General features: G+C 30.9%; 1 protein-coding gene across 1 annotated transcript; it reads right to left on the bottom strand.

Moving 5' to 3' along the window:
- Positions 1-5,915: 5,915 nt before the first annotated feature.
- LOC118043529 (uncharacterized) lies at positions 5,916-12,949 on the bottom strand. Its single transcript, XM_035051543.2, has 7 exons — positions 12,486-12,949; positions 11,700-11,785; positions 10,426-10,572; positions 10,204-10,312; positions 9,412-9,535; positions 7,177-7,447; positions 5,916-6,566 (listed from the first exon to the last, which is right to left on the bottom strand). The coding sequence occupies exons 1-7, from the start codon at positions 12,610-12,612 to the stop codon at positions 6,459-6,461; spliced, it is 972 nt and encodes a 323-aa protein (XP_034907434.1). The 5' UTR covers positions 12,613-12,949; the 3' UTR covers positions 5,916-6,458.
- Between the last annotated feature and the right edge of the window lie 953 nt (positions 12,950-13,902).

Raw genomic sequence — 13,902 nt, 5'->3', positions numbered from 1 at the left:
CTTAGGCAGAAAAGAAGCCATTAGATGCTGCGAGACTCACCTGGCTCCTAGGCTCCAAAACCAATTTGAGAAGCTCCATCTTCTCTTTCCCTATATTGTTCTTGATGCTCTGAGCCAAGACAGAAGCGCAGGAAACCCAGTTAGTCTCCATGTCTCCTTCTCCACCTGCAGCCTTCCTTGATTTCTTGACCCTCCTTTCATACTCCTCAGCAACCAAAATAGCAATATCAGACATTTCTCTCAGAATCCTGATGTAATTAACACCTTGCCTCCTCTCACTTTCTGAAAACCTGGATTGGTGACTGAATGATGGGCAGGAATCTCACCTTGGAAACTATTTATAGGAAAAGGAGAATCTAGAAATGTGGATAAGCCTGACAGGCAGTGTTCATACGCGAAGATTTTTTTAGGTTATTTAGCATCTTCTCATATATTATTTTGTGTTGGTCTTGTTTGTCGTTTTGGTCGGTCACGGATTAGATGTTTTCACTTTCTATGGATTATTACACTTTAAAATAGAATATTAATTTAATTATGAGCCCACTAGTTGAAACTTCGAGGTGTTCCCATCAAGCCACATTTTCTTCTCCTATTTCATTTAAAATTGACTCGTGCCGTATGACGTGTACCAAATACATTATTACATGTTTTAACAAATTATTTCTAACAATACCAAGAACCAATACCCTAAAAAAAGAAATGAATCATACAAAATTCTAAACTAGTTTTTTTAAAAAATATATATATAACATAAAAAGTTTTCTTGGATCAAAGCAAATCAATTCAAACTAAGGGGTTTTTTTAGATAATTTTAAAAAATATTCCATAGTTTTTCTGGATAATAGTTTGAAGTTTAAATTCATAAAATCAAAAGAGGAAACAGAACTCTTTCCAATCACTTAAAATTATAAACATGGATTGTAATTGAGAAAATACTAATGTTTTCCGACGAAGTAAAATGACGGAAAAGGGAGGGTAGTTTGGTAATAGGAATAGGAGCAAGGCTTTCAGTGGTCGGCGGCCGCCCACCATCTCTTGCAGCAGTTTTGGCTTCAAGAAATGGCAGGAGTCCCCTGTTTTTTTTATAAAGCCAACAATAAATATCAAGTCGAACATCATTATTATTGAATAGGTAAATTTCATTTTTTCAATTAATAATTTTATCCAAAGATTGAGGGATTTTAGGAGGAATAATATTTATATAATAAGAAATATTATAAGCTATTGAGTCAATTTTAATTGTAGGTATATAAATATAACGTAAACGCAACTAAAATTAAAAATAATTTCTTTAATCAATGGCAGAAGCAATGATTGTGTGCCCAAGCAAGCCAAGCTCCCAATACAGTTACGTCTTCCCTTTCAATCATATATAAATTTTTTTAACATAAAAAATATCAAAATGTTAATAGTTTATTTTCTAATAAAAAATTAATTATAAACTTAAAATAAATCCATATTAGACTTTTTAAAAAATATTTATATAACAATATATTGAAAATTATTTTAAAAAATATTAAAAAAACAACATATTAGATGCTAAAATTGAGTGCGGTTTGTACTATCGTTTTGTTGATGTCAATTATTGACATGTTAAATCTGAAAAGAACAGTTACCACAGTCCACGTTTTGTTCATGAGACCATGATAAGTTTTATATATAAAAAAATTAAAATAAGTTATGAAAGCTAATTTCTAATCAACCCAACATTAAATACCTGAAATTGAAAAATAAAATATTAAAAAAAAAAAATTATTTAAGTCAACCCAGATTTACATGCCAAAACCTGTAACCCAAGTCATGAAATCAAACTAACCCTCTAGAAAGCAAATAAAAAAAACTTACGAGGCCTCAATTTCCAATCAATCTAATATTGAAAGATGGAATTGTAAAACAATCAATTAAAAATGAAAAAAAAAAAAAAAAAAAAACTAGACAACTTAGGCTAACCTGTTAAACTCGCAATCTGGATCATAAAACCAAGATAGCTTCATTAAAAAAAAAATTGAAGCTCCATTTTCCAATAGATTCAGTGTATTGAAGGTTGAAATCAAGAAAGAAAAAAAAATTAAATCCATGAGATCAGGATAAATCCACATAAAGAAAATTGAAAAACAAATATGAAACTAAATTACCTAAACAACTTAATATTAAAGTATGAAATTGAAAAAAAAAAATCAATTTAAAAATGAACCAAAAAATGAACTGATTCAACCCCGATCAACTTACTAAACCAGCGACTTGGTTCTTAAGATCAAAATAACCCAATAGATATATATATATATATATATATATATATATAAAGTAGAAAGCCAATTTTCAACTAACCATGTTAAAGATGAAATTAATAAAAGATAAATTAAAAAAAATATATAAAAAATGATCCGAGTCAATTTAGGTTAACTTATTAAACTCGTGAGTTGAGTTATGAGACTGAGATAACTTAAAAACAAATTAATAAAAAAATTATGAAGCTCCATTTCCAACATATCCAATATTAAAGGTTGAAATTGAGAAGAAGAAAAAACTAAATCCACGAAATCAGGATAACTTCATATAAAAAAAAAAAAATGAAGCTTAATTATCAAATAAAATATTGAAGGAAAAATAACTGAGTTGAAGGAAGGTGAAAAAAATTGACTAAAAGAATAAATTGAATCAACTTAGATCAAAACTACTAAACTCACAACTTCGATCATGAAATCGGGATAACTCAATAGAAAACAAATAAAAAAAATACAAAGTCCAATTAAAAAAATATTGAATTAGAAAGGAACTAAAACAATGAACATATTTAACCTGCTAAACTCGCGACTCGAGTCATGATATTGGGATAACCATGATATTGGGATAACCTTATAAAAAAAAAATTAAAAAACAATTATGAAATTCAATTTCCAACCAACTCAATGTTGAAAGATAAAATTGAAAAAAATCCAATAAAAAAAGCAATAACTAATTGAATATTTTTTTATAAACCCAAGCAAACTTGAATTAACGTGTTAAACTCGCGACCTATGTAATGAGAACATGATAGATTCATAGAAAGCAAATCAAAAAAATTATAAAGCTTATTAACTTTCAAAAGATATAAAGGATTGAATTGAAAGCTAACGGACTGAAGTAAAAATCTTGGGTAACATGGGGGCGGATTGAAAATTTCATTGAAACATTCACTTGAATCCCCCATATTTTTTAGGTATATGGTGACCGGTCCTTTGAATTTCAAGACAATACATTATGGTACTTAACTTCATTTTTCTCTCTTTTCGATCTTTTTCTGTTGGGAGAAGAGAGAGGGAGTCGCTGGATTCTGGCCTAGAGTGAGAAAATGGTCGTAGGAAAAGATTTTGACTACTAAAACGGTTGATTTTTATGTCAAAATATTCTATATGATGAGGGAGGTTACGTTTAAGCTTTTTTTACCTAGAAAACACCTAAAACAACATATATGAGCTCGGGAAGAATTTTTGTTCTGGTTGGAATTTTTTTTTTCGGGCAGTTTTTTTTGTGGTCAGGATTAGTTTAACAAGATCTCTATGGTGTTTTTAGGTGTTTTGGAGTCAAAAGTGGATTGAAAATAAGATTTTTAGGTGAAAAAAATGATTGACCATGTTTTTTCGACCACTATAGTGACCGGATTCTGAGTTGAAGCAGGAGACATGTCATTTTTGTTTTTTGAAATATTTGGGGCGGATTGGGCCTAGCATTACAGGCCTTAGCGCCAGTCGCTGCTTCATTGGGCCAAGGCGCTAGGCCTAACTTACTAGCCCATAAGCACCTGACCTGGTTCTTTTTTCTTATATTTTTTTTTGTTTTTCAATTTTTTAAAAAATAATGCATTATTTGTGTATATTTTTTCAAATAAATTTTTGGTTTATATTTTAATTAGATTGTGATTATTTTTAAATAATATTGGGTGTGTTTATTTTAAAAGAGGTGAGTATAATTCATTTGTGTTTTTTTCATAATTTTAAATAGATTATTTTTTTATAAGATTTTTCATATGTGCAACCTTGCATTTATATATATATATATATATATATATATATATATATATATATATATATATTGTTTAATAAATTTTATGTGTGTGTTGGTTTCTATTACAATATATGTGTTTTTTTTATTACAAATTTATTTTGATAGAGGAATTTATTAAATATGACCAGGTAAATTACTCGTGTTGCCATGTGAGATATTTAATCTTTATTTTTCGCTTGGTTTTCTCAATTTCATTTTAGTTTATTGTTGATGAATTTTTTTTTCATTAATTTACACAATGGTTATTAGATTGTTTAATTAGGTGCGTACATAAGTTTTTTTATTTATATCTAGGAGGTTTTTTGCTATATATATATATATATAGAATCTGGTGAAGAAAACTATTTGGCCAATGCTTGCCCAAGAAGTTTAAAGGCTTTAGGTACTCTTAGGTTGCTTTCTTTTGAGGAAAAAATTTACCTTTTAAGATGAGTGTTTAAGATATTTACTATACTCATTTTACACACTAAGTCCAAGCACTTAGATGAATACATAAAATATTTTTGTAGATACTTAATTAAGTTTTTCAGATCCTTGTAGTAATAAAGAGTTGACAACCATTTATTACTTTTTAATTGCTAACAGTTGCTGAACTTCATTTCTCATTTAAAAGTTAGATTTTCATACTCTTTTTATTTATTACCACCTTTTGTTTTGAATTACTCAAACAATATTTATGTTAGATTAATGTCTCTTTACATTTTATAATTTGACTCTTATATGAAATTAAAATAGGTTAAGCAAGTTTTTTGCATGTTGCTTATCTATTGTTTGAAAGCCAAATTATATATCTTTTTAATGCTACCAGCTCTTGATTACATGCTTAGAAAGTGCCTTTTTTCTTTTTTTTCTTTTCAATTATCTTACAATTAAAAGTAATGCGTGTTTCTAGAAATAGTTTACGGCAACGCGCGAGCAACCTATCTAGTTCGAATGAGATAACACACTATCAAAAACACTTCAACTTAAAAGATGAAATTTAAAACAAAAATTAATACTAAATCAACCTACGATTCTCCAACCTTGAAGAATAGAATTGAAAAAGAGAATTAATTCTAAAAACAAAGAACGATAAATAAAAAGAACCAAGATAACCTATATCATTTTCAGAATTAATAAAAAGAATTATAGAAAGCAAATAAATAAAAATAATAAAGCTTAATTTCTATTGAATAAATACTAAAGGATAAAATTGAAAAAAATATAAGTTCAAAAAAAAAAAAAATGAAGCAAACTCGAAACCTTAATTAATCTTCAAAACTTGAAATACCTTAAATCCTAGAATTAATATCAATCAAAAAGTTTAATTCTCAACTAATTTAATATTTAAAAATAAAATTAAAAAAAAACAATATTAATTAAAAAAAATTATCAAAGTACAAAATAAAATAACAATAAAAAAATAACGATCAAATCTGATAATTAAAAAAACTAAAAAGGAGAATGATATTGTTATAAAAAAACTCAATTTTAAAATTCTTCTTAAATATAACAAATTTAGCCCAAGACAACAACAAATAAATCAAACTTAACTTAAATCGATCTAGATTAACCCGCAAAACTTTTATATCAACATATAAGATGAGAATAACCCCATAAAAAATAAAATAAAATAATTAATTGTAAAAAAGACCTTACAAAAGGACCTAACTTGAGAAGACACTCTCATTATTGAATATTTCATCTACCATCTAGCATGCTTTTATGAGACCATCTAACTCGATTGCTAAACTAAGATTTCATCTTCATCTTCTAACCCTGGGGGATAAAGATCCTTCTGTACCTCAATCTATGCAAACATGTGAGGTGATGTGCAGGATAAGGAAAACAGGAAAAAATAGTACTGGAGGGAGCAGTTCCAAATACATTACTTGGGCGAGAATTACCGATAAACCAGCAGTTTCATGTAGAAACAGATATATTTCTTTACAGTAAACAAAAAGAAACACATAATTCAGTATTTTTCAGGACGTCGACTTCAAAGCCAAGTCCTTTGGTAAACGGTATATGCCAGATAATAGCTGATACAGAGTGATATATTTTCCGGCGGTAATTAGTTACAATCTCAAGCGCACCACGCTTTTTGAAGAAAGCCATTGAACATAAAAAAATGTTCTCTTCAATTGGTCACAGGCATGAAATATACGATAAAGTCTTTTGTTAGCCATTTCAGGGTGGCCTGTTCAGGTTGTCTTAACTGATGGAAGGTTTGTAACAATACCAGGCAATTTTTACAAATCATCATTCCCAAATTTATATATGCAGCTGAGCCATCAAAGTGCCTTCGCTATCTCTTACCTTGTAACTGCCTAAGACGTTGCTGTTGATAGATTTCAAAGGCCACAATATAGACTGACATACCAAAACAGAGTCAGTCTGTGTCTCCTGTGATCAATATATCACCCCCTTTCAACTCAGAGAAGGCCCAGATTTTTCAGCTGCTGAACATGCTCAGTTGGAAGTGGTGGAGGAGACCAGTCGGATCCCGTCATTTCACCATCAACATCCTCAACAACATATTCCTAACAGAGCATATTAAAGTCATTTCACAAGAGAAACAAGTCATGATAAATATTTAGACCAAGAAACCTGCATCGATGCCAAAAAAGTAAATATTTGATGCAGTAACCAGCCAAAATGTTTCAAGATTGTGATGCAATGATATGCCAAAGTGAAAACATCACCCCAAGATAGATCTTTAAGCCAAGGATAAAATGTATTAAAGCAACCTTTGAAGTTTTCATTGTAAAGGACTTTCGGACCTAATGAGTTGGCAAAGATGGTTACCTTGACAACATTTTTTTTTTCCTTGAACTGACCATTACCTCAATGAGCGAAATTTGGTATATCAATCAAAACTGTGCTAAGCTTGAGAAATTCTACAGAGCCCTGAATGTTAGTGCCAGACATGTCTCACAAAGAAATTCACTAGGTCCTTTTGTTTTGTTTTGTTTTTTTTTAACCATTTTTCTACTGGAGCCAATTCCCTCACAAAATTCAGGTAAGATTTAGTGGGCCAAAAAGTATTACGAGTAATAATTTCTTTTTTGGTTGGTGTTGGTGACTTACTGCACCATAGAAATTATACTGAATCATAATAAAAAAGATATGAAGGCAGGTGACTACACTCACTTTTGTTAGCATCCTTTTCGCAAGTATATGATAATGCCGCTGCCAAATTCGTTGTCCAACCATTGTGGCCACCAGCACGCTGTAGAATATGCCAATCACAGTAAATAGTCCAAGCACTATCAAAGCCATTATAAACAATAGTGGTAACCCTGCTTCACCAGCACCTCCTAAGCAACCACATTCGCCAGCTGTGCTTGCACAGCTCTCAAAGCATGTAGTACAGTCTGTCCAGATACAAAGAGTGCCAGGTAAATGACAGTCTGCACACACTCTGCAAGATTAAGGAAACAGACAGATTGCATAACTCATTATTTGATTTAATTTCTCAAATCCAATAACCAAAATACTTGGTGAAAAAGTAGGAATGAAAAAATTTCGAGAGAATGTTTTGGTGTATCATATGTAATTAAAACAAAAAAGGAAAAAAAAAAATTGAACTCCTTCCCTAATGACCAGAGTTTGTGTTTAATACACCCACCCAAATGAACTCCAGTGCCAAACCTTGATTTGGCCCCAATTTAAACTTTAAACACCCTTCTAACAAACCAACGAGAAACTTATGGTAACAGCCTGTTCTGTTTGAATAAAATTTACTTAAACACTCAAATATTAGTTTTCAATCAAATTATCAAAACCTCCCTAAGGTTTGGCCAGCTCAACATTTCATCCCTCTTTTTTCTCAAATCAAACACTAAATCTATAGATGATGAAGAATAATAAAAAATTAAAAAGGTACTACTGTCATATTATATTATTATATTATATTATATTATATTATATTATATACTAAATGCTATCTGAAACCATTGAAAAGAAAAAAAAAAAAAGTCCATTTAAAACAAATGATATAGAGATGATAATTAAGGAAAAGAGAACAAAGTGAAGTTGAGGGGTATTTTCAACATGTAAGAACATTTTAAAATTCAAATTTGGCACATTAGACTTAACAAATGGTAACCTAATGCAAGGATTAAATTGTGTTTGAATTGTAAAGGTCAGGGATGTAAGGGCTTGATTTAGAAATGCCAAGATGTGAAAGTTGATTAGCTCAAGCATCAGGAAGGTTTTGGTAATTTAAACAAAAACTTAGGCAGAATCCAATGACCCAGATAGGGAAAGACTACAATAATCTTTTCCTTTGTTCAATTAGATAAATTGGCGTGCAAACAAAACATAAATGTAACTTTAATGTGATAAATGACGACCTAAAAGTTCAACATGATGCAGGATGCTATTTTTTAATTTTATGGCATAATTATTTTTATTGTAATATTCATTTAATTGTTGAGGTTTACAAGAATTTGTTTAATTTGGGAATCATAATGCTAGTTGGATTCTACTAGTTAGGTAAGTTTTAATAAAAATCTTTATTTTATATGGATTTTAGATCTATAATTAATATAAATAGGGTTGTCTAGCTTATTTTTTTGAGAATATTAATAAATAAACATTTCAGAGTTTTCTCTACAATTAAGTGTTGTGACCTTAGGGTTTGAGAACCTAGTTTTTTTCTCTACAGTTTTGGGCTGTAAAATTGTAGGGATTGAGGAACCCTAGCTTTTACAAATGCCCACAATATAAACATATTGTTCCTAAGGCAAGTCAAGGATTCTACACCACACATGAATTTGCTGGTGGTTGTTTGATCTTAGCTTTTGTGGGCGGGAGTGCTAACGAATACATCTAGATCAGAAAAATGAGTATTCTCTTTTAAAAATAAATCAATCAAATAGTTCCTTTATGCACAATTAACCAACAACATTACTAGGTTATGGTTCCAACCATGTGGCTTCTGACAAAGAAATCCAAGATACCCCTGCCTTCAACATTTTTTAATCAAATGAAATCCCTCCAGAATTTAACCCAACATTTTGGTTTCAAGCCAAGATTTTTATTATTGCACCAAGATTTTTTACCTAACATTTATGGTTTTGAGCAAGATTTTTATTATTGCACCAATCAAAGGAGCCTAGCATCTAAGATGTTTTTAAATTCCTCAAGATTTGGAAAGGCTTTTAAATACCTCATCTCTTTTATGAAGAGGAAGACACGTAAAAGAAAAATCAAGTCTCTTACAAAAATCACAATTGACAACTCTAACGTACATTTTCCTCCTCACGTCAAGTTAACCTAACTCCACCACACAATTATAAGGATAACAATATGATAATCCAGCAGTAAGAATAATTATATCATGTGCATCAGTTGTTGCAAGAATATAGAGCAGAGTTATACCCAGGCTGGCAGCAACAAAGACATAACTCCCGACAAGGCTGAGCCAAATCATTGCGTACTCTTCGATCATAGCAAGTTATGAAGCACCCAGATAGCCCCAGCAAAGCAAAGAATAATAGTGCTCCTGTACGACAACATTCTACCATGAAGATTCTATACAAGTATTCTGGAAAAAATAATGCAAAATAACAGACCATGCTTGAATCCTCAACATAATCTCACATGCCTCCAGACACCAGTTAATCAAACTGTATTTTAAAATTTTAATGTTACCAATCTTTTAAAGTTGAAAAGACAAATGGTATTTTTTTTCTTATAATTTTCATAATATGCTGAAATTAATGGACAAATGGTTCAGTTTCTAAATTAGTAACAGACATTCAAGCAGCCAATTACATAAAACTCCAGAACAATTTATGTGATTTCATATAAAAATGGGACAAATAATCTAACAAGAACAGCCAGATCTACTAGTCAGTTCAAGTTGGCAGCCAATTTTTATGAATAAATACCATTCAAGGTTGCAGACCATGGAGATATGCACCTTCATGCACCAAGAAAAAAAAATTAGATTATAAAAGAATTGGTATCATAAATCAAGTTAAGTTCAATACACTTAAGATGACAAAATGACAGGACCATGAACAGATAAACATGGGCAAATTGAGCATAACCCAAGTCACAAACAAAATAACTATTAATCTGTAAGAAAACCATGATACTATAGCTGTGTGTCATAAGCATGCATTGAGAGGGATTATGATAACTATCACTTCAGGTTTTTGAGATTACCACATATGTAGTAGAAACTAAGCTCACTATCAAAGCCCCATGCGAGACGAAGCCAAGACTTTTGATAAGTGTCAATTAGGTACACCAAATATGCTAGTGAAGCAATTACCTGAACCAAATTAATATAAATAAATGACAATAGAACCTCTGACGCGAGAAGAAAGAAAAAGAACAAGAAAGGTATATATCAAAATAACCAAAAGCAGGGTGCTGACGACCTACAAGCTGAACAGCCAGAAATATAAACGCGATGTCTCTAGTCACAAAGAATCGAAATTTCAGAGTTCGCCATTTCCTATCAGCAGCAACGTGAACTCTCAAATGGTAAGGAGCCTTGCAGGTTGTGCAATGAGCAAATGCAAACCCTTCCTGAAAAATATAAACAGATTGTCAGGAGGAAAAAAAAGAGAGAGAGAGAAAGTAGCTCAATAGTAGAAATTCCAGGGTAAGAGGGGACAAGTGGCAGGTTAACTTGTTGCATAGACACAATCAACAACTTATCACAAAGAGCATCATTTTTTTACAAAACATCAATTGCCTGCAGGAACTTGACATGAAAAGTAAAGAAAGTGAACTGCTTCATGCAATCAAACAGACTCCAGCAAACATAACTATGACAGCCTACATAACCTGCCTCCAGATTTACCATGGAAGATCCAAGTTTGTGTGTATGAGTTTACAAGAACAAGTGCAATTGACCAGTGTAAAAAGGAAAAATAACTAAGCATACCCTATATCCAGTATGGAAGCCTCTGTTAAGGCAATCTTGGACTACCAATGCATCACATTAATCACTTAACCAACTAATTCTTGTCAAGTGTCATATATAGTTTGCTAGCTTGGCAGGCACCAGAAGGGTAGATACACAGTGTATTATCCCAATATAGAGGTGCTCGTTAACACTTTCATTCACATAATGTAAATATTAACCATAAAGGAGCAGCATTTTTTTTCCTATCCATTTCTAGGTCTATTGTCCAGTTTCATAAATTTTCTACATCTCCTTTTAAAAAAAAAAATTAAATGAAGGCTACCTTGCTGGTAATAGCCTACTTTCACAAAATCTACCAGGTTCAAAGAAACCGCATTCTATGGAAAAGACAAAGAATGCAACATTAAAGGAAATAGCAATCATTCTTCACAAAAAAAAATACAAAAGAGATGGAGTAAAAGACCCAAATTATTAAAATGCAAGTGGCCTCTAAGCCACGAAATTCCACCTCAAGCATCAGTGAAGAAAATGATATGCAACAAAAGTCTCTGTCAATTTTTAAACCAACATACAAACATCGAAGGACATATTTATTAACTCTGAGCGCAACAAAGGGATTGTTCAGTGACCTATCCAAACCCAAATTGGCTATTAGTCAGGTCAAAAGAATAGTCGTATCAAACGATGTCGCAACATAGAATTCAAGCAACAATGTGGGATCCATAACACAATAACATAACCCATATCACTAAAACTGTGCAAGAAACATGACAAACATCCATACCTTCACTGCTCGCCACTGATCCAGGCATTCACGATGTACATACTTACCCGTTCCTTTGCACTTGCAAGGTGCAATAAAATCCCTACCTGATGAAATGAAAACATAATTAACTTAAGAAGTAAACACAACTAGCCTGAACTTTCAAGCCAGAAATCTAAAGCTTTCACATAAGAGTTAAAAAAGAAAAACCAAGTCATACAAAAGCTACCCTGTTGCTGATCAGTAAAACTGGAAAAAAAAAAGGAACTTTCATGATCAAATTATCTGTTCAACAACAACTAAGCATTACAAAGATGATAATTTTAACTAAATTCAAGGCCAAGCTCACGAACCCCAAGATCTAATATTTCTCTTCAATTTCATAATCTCTACAATCAACAGCCAATACACCAACGATTACAATAAAAATAAACATGAAGTGGATAATTCTAAAAATGCAAACAGAAACAAACTCTAAATATTTCACATTTTAGTTAAAATTGCCATAAATAAATTTATTTAAAAAAAAAGGCTACAAAAATCCAAGCATCAACAATCTCTAACATCAACAGCTAACACAAATGGAACAATAACAGTAAACAAAAAGTAGGTAAAAAAATTCTGAAGTATGCAAGTAAAACCTCCACAAATTATCAAAGTGAACTAAAAAAGAAACAATTTTAAACTCTTTGTACCTAACATTTTCTACATCCACAATCAAGTCAAAGCTACAAATAAATTTCGAAAATGGTGAACCAGAGAGACGACTTTTGGACTGAATATTAAGCAATTAAAAAGGAGAATTACCGTCAGTTTCGAGGCAAATACGGCACTGAATTTGCTCGCCGGGACCGGCTTCAAGGTCGATCTCGCTGGGTTCGGTGATCGGAGAGGGGGGGATTAAAGGTGAAGTGTCTGATACATTATCAGCCATTGAAAATCAGAAACAGAGAAAGAGAGAGAGGATTAGCTATTTGGTTAATTAATCAATAAAATTAACCAAAAAGGAAGATTGATTGAGAAATTTGGGTTTTCGTTTCATCAAGGCGAAAACCCTTGATAGTTGGATTATCTATCAGATGATTTTGTTTATGGTTTAGTTTGGGTAATAATTGATCAAACAAGCGGTTGAATTTTTAATGGTGGGATGGTATTCAGTTGGTTCCCAACAATATTCAATTTCTCTTCCAACTAATCTGTAAAATAAACAAATATTTATAGAAAATATGGTAGACTGCATTTTCATCCCAGTTTTTCAACGTAGAAATCTTCAATGTAGCTCTTCATGAGGCTATACTCTTAAACTACTCTGTATAAAAATTATTAAATCAATATTTTTTTTATATAATTTTATGAAATGATATTATAAATTAAAAAATATATATATTAATATACTTTTAGTTAGTTTTTTTAAATAGTTAATTGTTTTATTGTTTTAAAAGTATTCTCTAAGTTTTTTTAAATGGTTTTTAAAATGTGTATATTAAAAAGAATTAATAATTCTTTTATATGTTAATCCAAGATTTGAAAATAAACAAATTTAAATCATCCTTTGGAATTATAGTTAAATGTCTAACAAAATTTTTATTTAAGAAAAAAAAATAATCCATTTCTTCTATCTCTCTCTCTCTCTCAAAACTATATATATATATATATAAAAAGTTTGAAAACAATCCACCAAAACTTGGGATCCTTTAAGGATACAATTGAATAATTAGGAAAAAAAAAGGACAGAAGTGGAATATTGAGAAAAATATATGTATCACATAAAGTTTATAACTAATATCACTTCAAGATGTTCGAGCCTGGGTTCGAACCGGAAACCTCTAGTGTGTGAGACTAGCATGATAACCAACTATACCACCCGGACAGCTTCTAGAAAGGCATTTCAATTTATAATTAAATTCTTTATATTTTTTCATAATTTAATAATGTTGTAGAAAGGTATTTCGATAACTTATAGATTAATTATGATGTTATAAATTTTGTATAATCCTATACTTAATAATGTAACCTTGTACTCTTTACACAAATCCAGTTTTGCTGAAATTATTTATCTAAAATGTGTGTATTAAAAGAGTTAATAATTTTTTATATTTTAAAAGTATTCTCCCTCCTCTTGAATTGCAAGTGATGTTGCTGGCTGATTTTTACTAGCGAGGTGTTTGAGAGGAGGTAGCTTTGTGCCCAAAATGAAAGAAAGAAAGTTTTGTTGAATTCGTAG

This window comes from Populus alba, chromosome 7 (assembly GCF_005239225.2).
Source record: "Populus alba chromosome 7, ASM523922v2, whole genome shotgun sequence".
Classification (NCBI taxonomy): Eukaryota; Viridiplantae; Streptophyta; class Magnoliopsida; order Malpighiales; family Salicaceae; genus Populus; species Populus alba.
Note: the sequence above shows the minus strand (reverse complement) of the source record. Positions and strands in the feature narration are given on the sequence as shown.

Bases quoted from the DNA above. Each gene is read 5' to 3' on its own strand.
- LOC118043529 (XM_035051543.2), bottom strand. From the start codon at position 12,612: ATGGCTGATAATGTATCAGACACTTCACCTTTAATCCCCCCCTCTCCG. The intron at 11,786-12,485 runs GTAATTCTCCTT...TCATTTCATCAG, and splicing joins TATTTGCCTCGAAACTGACG to GTAGGGATTTTATTGCACCT. The intron at 6,567-7,176 runs GTGAGTGTAGTC...ATGCTCTGTTAG, and splicing joins CGAAAAGGATGCTAACAAAA to GAATATGTTGTTGAGGATGT.